General features: G+C 40.5%; 1 protein-coding gene across 8 annotated transcripts in view; it reads left to right on the forward strand.

Annotated features, from left to right (window-relative positions):
- The first annotated feature begins 540 nt into the window (after positions 1-540).
- The window catches only part of PIGG (phosphatidylinositol glycan anchor biosynthesis class G (EMM blood group)), a 73,233-nt gene continuing 61,641 nt past the window's right edge, over positions 541-12,132 (forward strand). For 3 of the 8 annotated variants that reach the window (XR_010354225.1, XM_064405615.1, XM_064405616.1), the window contains exons 1-5: positions 543-656; positions 4,315-4,520; positions 5,520-5,729; positions 7,194-7,382; positions 8,955-9,093. Coding sequence is in view for 6 of the 8 variants with exons in the window: in XM_064405615.1 (XP_064261685.1) it covers positions 551-656; positions 4,315-4,520; positions 5,520-5,729; positions 7,194-7,382; positions 8,955-9,093 (850 nt within the window). In the remaining 2 variants the exon portion in view is untranslated. Of the gene's footprint in view, positions 657-964; positions 1,196-3,501; positions 3,611-4,314; positions 4,521-5,519; positions 5,730-7,193; positions 7,383-8,954; positions 9,094-12,132 lie in introns of those variants that run through there. The other 5 variants (XM_064405619.1, XR_010354226.1, XM_064405621.1 and 2 more) reach the window with 5 other exon arrangements.

Raw genomic sequence — 12,132 nt, forward strand, 5'->3', positions numbered from 1 at the left:
TGCAGCTGGCAGGGTGCTGTGCTTGTTAGGTCAGGGAAAATGTGCCACTTGCAGGTAAAGCCAAGGACTTTGTGCACTGCAGAAACGTGCGCCACATCTTTCCAGCACGGTGCTGGGCCATACATAAGCTGCCTGGGTAGAAATGAGGAGCAGTTTTCTCTGGGAGAACAAAATTTTGATGCTATCTTCCTATTTCAGTATACATAGTGAGAACAGTATAAACTCTGCTTCACTTTGCAGAGTGTCTTTGGTGTGCTTTTCAGAAAATTTAAAACTTATTTCTCCTCATCTTCTGACATGATCTGCCTGCCACAGTCCATTTCCATTCCAACGGAAAGACTGAGAAATATCCTTATTCAATTTTATTAAGAAGTGTGGGTTTGCGGGGGGAAAGATTCTGCTTGCCCAACAGCCGCAGCAGCCACTGCCCAGGCCTCCTTCCTCCCCTGCCAAGCACCCTTCGCCGCAGCAATCCATGGAACCTCCTTTCCGCTCCCGCCGGGGAAGGCGGGGTCAGGACGCGGGCTGGGATGAGGGGTTGGAGCGCACGATGCGGATTTGGTTCACAGGTGCGGGACGCGGGAGCGGCAAGCGGGGGCTGGAAAGCAGAGATGAGATACGCAACGGGACGTGCGCCCCAGAGGCCAACGGCGGAGGTGGGACGCGGAGCTCGGGGGTGGGCGCAGGAGGGGGGGCGCAGGTCCAGGAGGCGGGTCCCGAGGCGCTATGCGGGCTGTGGAAGCCGGAGGCGGGTCCGGAGGCGGGTGCGGAGGCGTGTCCGGGAGCGGGGTTGTGGGGAGGAATGAGGGGCTGTACTTCCGGTTCGGTGTTGCCCTTACCCGCTCGCGCCGGGGCTGCCGGCCGCTGGCCAATAGCGAGGCTTGGCGGAAGGGCGCGGTGGCCGCTGGTTGGCGGGCGGCGGGCCGGAGGCGGGGCCAGGCGGGGCTCCGCAGGTGCGGCCCCGCAGAGCCGGCGCAGCGCCGGCCGGGCCGGGTCGGTGCTGTGCTGTGCTGCCGTCGGCGCTGCCGAAGCAGGATGCGGCTGCGCTCGGGGGTGTTCGCCTCCTCCTGCCTCCTCGTGCAGGCCTTGGGCGTCGCGCTGTTCCTCCGCGGCTTCTTCCCGGTGCCCGTCAGGTCCGTGCCCCGCAGAGAGGCCCGCGCGGAGCCTCCCGCCGAGCCGGCCCCGCCCGGCGCAGGTAACGCGCCCCGTGCCGCGGTGTCGGAACAACTTTCTGTAGCGCCCTCGTGTTTCCAGACCCATTTCCCGAGTAGTTCAGAACTGAACTGGTTTTCACGTAGTTCGGGAACACAGGCAGGATACCTGCACGCAGTCGAAAAGCCTCAAGCGTCAGCTGTCACTTTTTTGAAGGTTGTGCTTTTCTGTCGTTTTGTTTCCCTCTCCCTGACTGACGGATCCGTGATACCCGGTGCTGTTCAAGGGCAGGTGGCTTGCATTCAATGATGCCGCCTTAGCTTAAACGCCTCACGCGTTTCCTGTGATCATTCGCTGGCTGTGTTGTGCCCGAGATTCATTGTTTCTGTGATGTTTCCGTGGTGTGTGAGTGTGTGTCTTAGACTCAGTGAGTCTCACCTCAGTGAGACATTTAACACCTCCGTAGTGACAAAGCAACTGGAGTAATGCAGGTTGCAACATGTACAGTATTGCCATCCATCACCATTTCTGTGAAATTGCTGTCTTTACAAGTCCTGCTCCGTTCCAGAGCTGAATTGTGAAACCAGAATTTTCAAGAATCTTTTTAAGGAGCCTGTAGAGGATACGCTAATAAAGTAGTTGTCTCATACGTTCAGTCACAAATTGTACTAAAGTAATGTGAAGAGGATTGTGTACTTGAGGGACTGTTTTTCACCAGTTTGGAGCTTGTGGGATGAAACTTCAAGCTGACTTGGCAGCTGGATAGAGTAGTATTTTGCTCATATAAAGCTCTTAATTGGGACACCAAGTTATGGTTAACTTTTTCGAGCCGGACTGTAAGTGCCAAACTGGGTCTTTAGCTGCTTGGTATTTACTGTTAGTTCTTCTAAAGTGAGTGATGTTATGCCTGTAGGGACAGGTTAACTTAAATTGCAAGACATAGTGGAGAGAACACAAGGTTGTGTGGTTTAGAGTGTGGTGTGCTGGTTGATTTTTAGCTTGAGTTTAACAAGACTATCACTATATATTTGTTAGGCTGCTGTGAGTGAAATATTGCATTCACATGTGATTATTAGCAGACGACTAATGTAGAAGGAGACTGGGTGGGAAGGAGATGTCAGACAATTTGGTTTTGAAAGGATTGGTTTGTGTTGAAGAGTGGAAGTGTGTGCCACAGGGCTCTACAAGCAGTTTAAATTTAGGCATGTCACGAGCAAGTCTAGGTGTGCTAGGCAAAAATGGAGTGACAGTAGGAAAATTCTTTCAGTAGTACTTGGTTACAATGTGCTTGCAGAGTTATGTCTGGATGATAATGTCTAAAAGCAGGGTATTGCTTACTAAACCATGATGCAGAAGGCTTTCAACCTACTTTAGACCTGTTCAGAAAAGAGTATTTCTCCAGTGCTTCTTTAACTCCTGAATGTTTCATTTTGTGAGTCCTGACTGCTGTTGAGTGCATGCTGTCTTGCCTGTAAGAAGGCTGTGATACTGAATGCTTGCAGCACACTATTGTAACAAGTTCTTGGTAGAGTACCCGTGGTTTTCTTCACAGAAGTTCAGGTTCATTTAGAGTAACTGTTTTCTAAGTAACCCTGGCAGAGATAAATAAGCATGCTGCATGGCAAGACTTGGACAATGTGTTGCTTTAGCTATCTTGCAGTAAGTATTTTCACATGGCTTGTAAATGACTCCAAATTGATTTGAGCTTCTCAACGCTTTGACTTTCTGATAAATCACACTGCAGGAGGAGGTTAGGAGTAGGGCATATGTGTTTGTGATGTGAACATTTTTGGTGTCCAGCAAGCTTTCTTTCACTAAGCAGTGGATGGGGGAAAGATGTAACTAACAGAACATCTGGTGGTGCCATCTAGTTTTTCATGGAGAGCCAAAGCATACCTGATAGGTTGACAATTCAAGTCCCAGAAAAAACCAAAATCATCAATTTAGTTAGAATTGCTTACAGTCAGCATTTTCTTGTTGAGATTTCCTTCTCCCTGCTGTGCCCTTCTCCCCCATTTCTTGATCTGGAAGAATTGCTAGCAGTAACTACTCTGTGAATGTCAGTGATCACAGACACTTATCTGTGTACCCCAAAATAAAATTCCTGAGGTTGTTTTTGATGTTGCCGTGTTAGGCACACCATTATCTGCAGTGTTTCCAAATTGTCATCCGCTTTTGCAGAAAAAAACTTTGCTCTAAAGGATTGTAAACCCCCTAACTTTATGTAATGCATTTATTGAGCAGTTGGTTCAACACAATGGTGTCTGGGTAGAGGCCTGTGGGCAGGATACATTCTGCTTCCATTTTGCCCTTCTGTGTTTTTTCCTGATAGAGAAATGAGACCTGTAGAGGTTGGAGCAAAAATGCTGCTGTAAGACCTGAATGTCACCATGTGGACCAAGTTCAATGCAGATGAAGAGTTGCTGTGGCCAGAATTAAGTCCATGCAAGAGAAAGAGGTGGGCTTGAAGGCATGGCATTGCCTACTACTTGATGCACAGCAGCATTTTTCTGTACCCACCTCTATGTTCAGGGAATTCTGGAATTGGATTTTGGCCCTGGAGCTGCCATCACTGAATTAGCATGTCATACAGTCTTCTACCTTGAAGGAAGTGAATGTGCATAAATCTATTTCATACAGGTTTCAGTGAAACTATCTCTTTCTTCGTAATCTTCCTGTTATCTTAGGGTAAGATTTCACGCAGAGGCATTGTTTATGTTGTGATCTGCAAAATTGGGTATTAGCACAGGTGAATGCTATGTCATTTTTCTTACAGAAGTTGTCAGATACAATTAATTCAACTTTGCTGAAGTAAAAAGAGAGAAGGTAGCAGCCATTCCTTCTTATTACTTTGAACACTCTCAGTTTCAAAGCTTTTCCTCAGTTTTCTCAATTACATGTCACACATTTCTTTCACATCACATTTTACTTCCTAGAGATGGTATTGGAGTTGTTGTGTTATTCCTGTGCTGGATGGCTTGAAAACTCATCTTCTTCATATTACTTTCCAGGTTTTCTGTTTGCAGCTGCTTGATTCTGGGTGTAGAATTAGTAAAGAAGTTGAAAGTACTCATTTATGTGGTAAAGTTGTTCTTCAGCTTCTGTCTCACCTTTGGTGAAATTTTGTTGATGACTTTTATATGACCTGTTTTTGTTGCTTAGGAATGGTTTCTAACTGGACCAAGATTCCTCCACCGCTTTTCAAAAAAGTCGTCATTGTGCTGATAGATGCTTTGAGAGATGATTTTGTGTTTGGATCCAAAGGTAAACAGTTCATGCCATATACTACTCAAGTTGTTGAAAAAGGGACTTCCTACAGTTTCATTGCTGAAGCCAAGCCACCCACTGTGACTATGCCTCGAATTAAGGTAAGAGGGATTTTTTCCTATTGTTTCATTGGAGAAGCTTTTGAAGTATGAATTCTTTCATATGCTTGGAGTTGGCATAAAGGACATGTCTGTGGTGTTAGTGCAATCTATGGCTGAATGTCTCTTTGCTGTAGTAGTGTGTGTGATAGACTCCTGATTTGCCATGGGCAATAGGTTAAGGACAGATAAGGCCCTAGTCCAGGCTTAAATGATTGACATAGCCTTTTTATTTGTCACCATGGGAAGGCAATAGTCTCTTAGTTGTCCCAGTTTTCCATTGTCTTCTATCTAGGAATATTTTTATTGTATTTTTCTGTATTCTTGTAACTTCTGAGAGAAAATCCAGGTTAGTATAAAATTGTTTTGTCATAGAGATGCTTCTGAAGAGCTTAAAAAGGAAATTATGCCAAGTTCCAGGTAAATAAAAGATGAATTTTGTTGGTGTCATCAAAATACTAGATCATCCAGGCTTGTTAACGGTAGATCTAAGTAACACCTCTGTGCACTGAAGAGGCTGAAGGAGTGATCATTGGTAGGTCAAGTAGCAGGAGAGTGAGGGAGGGACAGTCTGGTAACTCTATACATGGACTTCAGTGCTTCTTCTAGAAGTTTCTTACTTACTGTTTTGAAGGTACTATTGTTTTTAATGTTGAGTCAATTTACTTACACCTAAATTGTCTTTTGGCCGTTTAATGACCAGTAAATGAAACAAACATCAACTGTTTGTTTGATGAAAGGACTGAAAGTCTTTTTTCTGTCCATTAATTGAGACAGTAATATTTTTTGTACTTTCTGTAAAGCTGTTATCATAGACATCAACTAGCACTGTGTTGTGGCAGATGAGGTTATGTGGCAAGACAGCTTGTGTTTTTTACTTTGTTATATTTCCTTACCAAAAATATGATTTGTCTGCCATCTGGCTTATTGTTTCCTCCCATTGCTACTGTCTTCTGAGCACTGGAAGTTTCCTGTTTAATGTGTCTCTTCTTCTTTCATTAGGCTTTGATGACAGGTAGCATACCTGGTTTCATTGATGTTGTTGTGAACCTCAATTCTCCAGCTCTCTTGGATGACAATCTGATATGGCAGGCAAAAACAGCTGGGAAAAGAATAATATTTTATGGTGATGATACTTGGGTCAAATTGTTCCCAAAGCACTTCGTGGAATACGATGGAACAACGTCGTTTTTTGTGTCAGACTTCACAGAGGTGAGAGGTTTTGTAGAATTCCAAGTTAAATGAAGTGAATATAAAGTGTCAGTTTCTGAGAGTGAGTGACTAAAGCTACCCTTGTTCTGAAATATTCACCTGGCAATTAAATAGAAATTGAATTTATATGTCATTTTAGTGTGGGTGCTGTAAAACTAAGCATTTGAATCCCTCATGCATATGCTGTAAAAAGTGTTGGGATGATACAGTAATCATCAATTTATCACTCTATAATTTAAGTAAACATGCAGTTTTCTCACAAAACCTGTTGTGGTTGGAAATTAGACTAGTTGCTTTGTTAAAAAATTCTACTGTCCACATTTTCAGTTACTATCAGATATTTTTAGTTGGTGCAATCTTGAAGAGATTCATTAATAAATTAGCTTGGTCTCTTAAAGGTATACTTTTATAGTATTGCATCACTTTTGTAATTGCAGTGGGAGCAGTGTTTATGTTGTAAAAGAGGGAGCATGGAAAGTAAGTGAAGCAAATTCTGATAATTCTTACTCTGGGCACATTAGAAGAGTAAATGCTTTGACAAATTTACTTAATTTTTGAACGTTTATGATTTGTAAAACCTCAAGCCATTGACCTGCTGCTACTGACTGAAGTATTTTATTATTTAAGGAAGTTAGAAAGGTCTAATGTGAATTGGAAGATTGTTTAATTGGTTATGTTGATAAGACTTGCAAAAGCTACTACCTGGAGTAAAAAGTACAAATGTTCTATCAGATCTGTGGTTATGTGGCTCCCAAGCTCTTTATGCAGTCCTTATGCTGTCTTAATATAGTCTATTAAACACACAGCTTTTTATAGTCTTTTGGTAGTTATATACTTACTCAACAAATTAGTACCACATGGGAGATAGTGTACGGATTTTTAATAACTGAAGAGAGTATATGCAACTAAAAATGCATTGTCAATCTAAGCTGGAAAATAGTTGAGTTAGGCCCCAAACAGCACTTTTCTAACAGTTTTTCTTTCTCATTATGTTGTCAGTTCTTTTACTTATAGCAAGTACCATCTTGTGTTTGCACACTAGCAAAAATGCAGTTGAGAGATTACAGTTTGTGGTACCTCAGACTTTCCTATCACTAAACTGTATTTGTGATACGTTGTATCACATGGGAGGTGATAATCTGGAGTGTGTAGTGAAAGTGACTGAAAAGTTCTTGGAACAGTTTTTAAAAGTTTCTGTGGAAGCTTGGTAACCCATTTGCCTTTTTTGCCTGTAATCTGGTGCGTCCTTACCAGAAAAGATTAAATGGGGTGAAGAATCTATTTTGTTAGACAAATATATTTGACTGCCTGACACTGAAGTAATCAATCTTTTTTTCTTACTAACATTGCACATGTAATCTCATCAATTTATATAGAATTTTCATGGGTAGTGCAGTTATTTTTTTATGCTTTTTAAAAGAGAGAAGTTTTTTTTACCTTGTAGTTGTTTTTCTTTTCTTTGAGGTTGATGATAATGTGACGAGACATTTGGATAGAGTGTTAAAGAGAGAAGACTGGGATCTCCTAATACTACATTACCTGGGGTTGGACCATATTGGTCATATGACTGGGCCAAACAGCCCATTAGTGGGACCAAAACTTCGTGAGATGGATAACATACTGAAGAAGATTCATATTTCCCTTCTTTCAAAGGTAATACAGCTTCTTGGGTCAATGTCTGTTAGTTGTGGACTGACATTAAAATGCTTGCTGGTTGTTGTTGGTAGCTTCTTTATTCATAGACTGAAGTGTGTATTCTGTTCTTTGCCTTCCCGGACTATTTCCCAGTGTAGCATTTTTAAGGATTTGGTGGCTGACCTTGGTAACATCTGCTAACAGCGTCTTCTGGGCAGCTGTGGGAAATAACATCCCCTTGATGTGCAGGAAGACAAGAGGAATGCCTGCCAAAGTTCTCTCACTTGTGAATTAAAACAGTTGTTGGTGTGCTTTCTAGTAATGAAATTCTGCAGAAGAAGTAATGGGCACGTGTAGCTAATAGCTCTGATATCCAGAATTGTGAAGGCAAACGGAATTCTTAGATATTTGATAAATTCAAATGGAAGTAGTGGTCTTAATCAGGTGGTTTTTTTTTTGGGTTTTTTTTTTTGTTTTTGTTTTTTTTTTTAATGATAAATGTAGCTCATCTGAATCTGTTTTTAGTTTTCTAAATACTAGTTGTGATTTACCTAAGCAGACTAGATACTGAAATACCAAGTCCTAGTTCCAGGTGGCCTGAAGCTCTTTTTATTGTTTGTTTTTGGTTACTGCAATTCAGAATAGCTGATTATGAGATTTTAATGGTATTTTTAATCAAGTGGATACTACTACCTGAAAAGTAAGGTTAAATCCTGTGTGTCGAAGTTCTATGAATGTTACAGTTGTTTTGCTGCTTTTTAGTATCTTGGCTTTTGCCATTTATATTCAAGCCTTTATCTCTGTTTTAGGATACAGATATAATAAAAACAGTTTATTTTTTGGATACAATGTGTGCTGGTAATACCTAGAGGTGATACAAAAGTACTTTGTTGTTGAAGAACTGTTAATTTTCTGCCACTTTGATTTGTTAGCTCAGAATTCTTGGACAGGCCTCACTTAAGTTTCTGTGTCTCTATTCAGAAACATACACCTCATTCGACATCATTCTTCGACAATCATTAATGTTTAGTCTTCATTGACTGTCAGATTTAAATCCCAAATCAGTCAGATTTCAATCCCTAAAGCTCTTGGGAAGCTAGAGACTATTAGAAACAGGATTATTTTTTATATTGAATTGATATTATGTTAGTTAATAATTCAGCATTTACATTAAAACTCAGTGAAGCTGCAGAAATGAAGAGGGGGGATATTTCTGTGTTAATGGTGCTCTTCTGGGACTCCTGATTTTCTTCTCATGGTGTGATAGCCTTTTTTCATCTTCCAGAGAGTTTCTTGTAACTCTGTAAATTCAGGGTTTTGAAAAAAAACCTTTTTTTATGTCTTTTTTTCTTTTTGCTAAGATACTGACAAGTGTGTTAAGATATGAATATGGCTTAACTTTTTAAAATTGCTATTACTGAGTTACACTTAATTGCAGTGATCTCTTATTATCTGCCCCAGGGTGAGTAAGTTTCAAAACTGAAGTTAATTTTGAGACATACTCATGTTTGAAAGTGATGAAGATAGTGAAATTATAGAAATTAATTGTGTTTATATGGTAATTTAGATTTTTTTTCCTGTGATTTGCAGGAGGAAGCTTCTCTTCCCAATTTGTTAGTTGTTTGTGGGGACCATGGAATGTCTGAAACAGGCAGTCATGGTGGTTCTTCAGAAGGAGAAGTGCACACACCACTACTGTTTATCAGCTCTGCTTTTGGGAAGAGAAGTGGTAAGGATCAAAGAAGCATGATGTTTTTTAGAACTTAGTTTCAGATGGAATAGAGTTAATTTTCTATTTAGTGGCTGGTACAGGACTGTTTTCTGGATTCAGTATGAGAATAATGTTGATAACACTCTGGTGTTTTAGCGTTTACTCTGAATCAAGGACTTTTCTGTTTCCCATGCTCTGCCATTGAGCAAGTGCAAAAGGAGCCATTAAGGAGCATAGGAAGGACATCTGACCTGAGCTGGCCAAAGGGATATTTAATACCAAGGAACATCATCCCTAGTATATAAACTGGGGCTGCCAGTCACTTCTTGGGGATGGACTGGACATCGGTCAGCAGCGGGTGACAAATTTTATTGTGAATCACTTGTTTCTCTTGGGTTTTATTCTTCCCCCTGTCTTCTTTTCATTACTATTATTATTATAATATTTAATTTTGTTTCAGTTATTAAACTGTTCTAGTCTCAACCCATGAGGTTTACTTTTTCCTTCTCCTCCCCACCAGGATGGGGGGTTGTGAGAGAGTGAGTGGGCTGTGTGGTACTTGGTGTAAGGCTCCAGTAGATACCAATGCATAGTGTCCTCTTAATAGGATGGGAACACTACTACTGCATATAGCTGTTGCAAGAATAGCAATAATCATTATGTGTAGATTATAGTTATTATTTTAAAGGAAAAGGGGGAGAGAGAGCAATAAAACCCAAGAGAAACATGTGATGCACAACGCAATTGCTCACCAGCTGCTGATTGGTGCTCAGCCCACCTTCAAGCAACAATCCACAGCCCCCAGTCAACTCCCTCCAGTTTGTGTACTGCCTATGATGCCCTATGGCATGGAGTATTCCTTCAACCAGTTCAGGTCAGCTGCTCCAACTGTGTTCCCTCCCAGCTTCTCATGCTCGCTGGCAGAGCACAGGAAGTGGAAAAGTTCTTGATTTAGCGTAAGCCCTCCTTACCAACAGCTAATACATCAGTGTGTTATCAAATTATTCTCATACTAAATCAAAAACACAGCCTCTCTACCAGATAATAGGAAGAAAATTAACTGTCCCAGTTGAAACCAGGAGAGCACACTGGCATCTGTTAATTTATATTATACTAAAATTCTTTTTGAAAAGTGCTTTGGTTATTTTTACAGTTATTTGGGAAAAGCCCATTCTGTGTGATCTAAAACTCTGGTTTCAGCCAAAGTTAGCATCTGTATCTCGGTGAAACCGAGAATCATAAATCAAGTTTGTAACCAGTGAGAGAATTCTGTATTTCTGAGATGATAATCTTTTACAGCACTGTCCTATCCGAATGTTGAGCGCTAATGAGCTCTGTTGTCAGGATACTGGGCTAAGGGTAAATGAATAGATGTAGATCCAAAATCCTATTTGAAGTGGGTTGAAACTGTGTCATTGGTGGCCAGAATATTTCCTTGGCCTCCATTCTTCTCCCTCAGACAGATGGGATAAAAGAATGAATGACAATTTCTCACACAGAGTCCTCCAGAAGGAGGAAGAAAACCCTTGGAAGACTAGAGACTATTGGAAATAGGATTACTTTTTAATGTTAAATTTATCTGACCCTTGTGAAAGGATGAGAGGTAATGGCACTAACATGACTATTGATTGCTAAGTCTTAAGGGTAGAAATGGACCATGAGTGTGTTTATTGTATAGGCTGGTTAATTTTATATCATTGATGTGAATTCACATGGTTCTGAAGCTGATTTTCTACTTGTAGATAATGATAAAAAATAAAAACCAGATAGTTAAAGGCAAGAGGCAATAAAGAAATGGAGTGGTTGAGAATCTGTAGTCTATTGTAGAGTTGTACTTAAACTCCTTGACTGAGTGGATTGGTAGAATGTAGTTATACCAGGACTGAATATATTCCCCAAAATAATACTCCTTCTGCCTTGCATTCTGCCACTTGCTCATTTCCATATTATTTATTTTCTTCTAGAACCTGTGTGCAGAACCTTGATTTATTTGTCTTGCTGGAGGTTTCTGCAGCACAGTGGAAGTAGATTTTCCTGTTGTCTGTAAAGCTGTTATTAAGCTATTATATTATGCAATAGAAAATACTGCTTGAGAAGTCCTTGACCTCTTCTCAGGTCTGTAAACAAAACAAAGTCAAGAGTGGATCAAAGCTCTTGGCTAAATTTTTATTTTATGAATTTCACTAGCATGTGTTGACAGCCAGGCCACAAGAATAGATTCAGTAAATGCAGTCTCCTGTTCATTGGAATTGGTTTCTATGAGGTTTAACCTGAATGAGCAGTTTTTACAATACAGTGAAAAATATCTATTTACCTGTCTTTTGGGAGAGAGTTTGTGATTTCTAATGCCTTTGTAAGTATTCAGCAGCTTACTTTTCATTGGTACAGTAATGAGGATTCTAATGACTGCTCCTTATGATCCTACTGTAAACAAAATGTACTGTGGTTAATTTGGTAAACCTCAAAATAGTAATTCTGTGGGCTTTTTGCATTTTGTATGCTGTCAGAGTATTACTTGTATAGCCTTCTACAGAGATGTGTCACCCATGATTGGCTAAATGTGTTTGGTAGTTTGGCTTTTTTTACCAGTTAAGAACTTGCCTTTAAAGATAAAATCTGAAAACTGCTGACATACAGGTACTCATGCAAAGAGGCTTTACGGATTATAGATGGCATTCTGTACAAGTATGGGATTAATCTGAGCTAGATGAGAAATGAGGCAAATTTTAATGCTCTTAAAAGCAGCCTTGAGAGGAATAAAGACTATATAGAATTCTTCCTATACTGCATTTAAGTCAAAATACTCAATGCTTGAAGTTATGAAGAGGATGAAATAAAAGCATGTAGAAAAATACCGTTACCTAACTAGTTCTACACGAAAAGAAACAGCTGGCAAAACAATCTTAAACAGAAGGTTCCTTATGTTAATAAAGTCATTCATATCTGTAGATTTCTGTGGGACTGAAGGCTAACCCTGATAACTGGAGTAAATTAATGGAATCTTATATAGGACTCATTAAAAATCACTGGGTTTGCCTGCATGTAGCCATGGATTTG

Source organism: Passer domesticus, chromosome Z, assembly GCF_036417665.1.
Source record: "Passer domesticus isolate bPasDom1 chromosome Z, bPasDom1.hap1, whole genome shotgun sequence".
NCBI lineage: Eukaryota > Metazoa > Chordata > Aves > Passeriformes > Passeridae > Passer > Passer domesticus.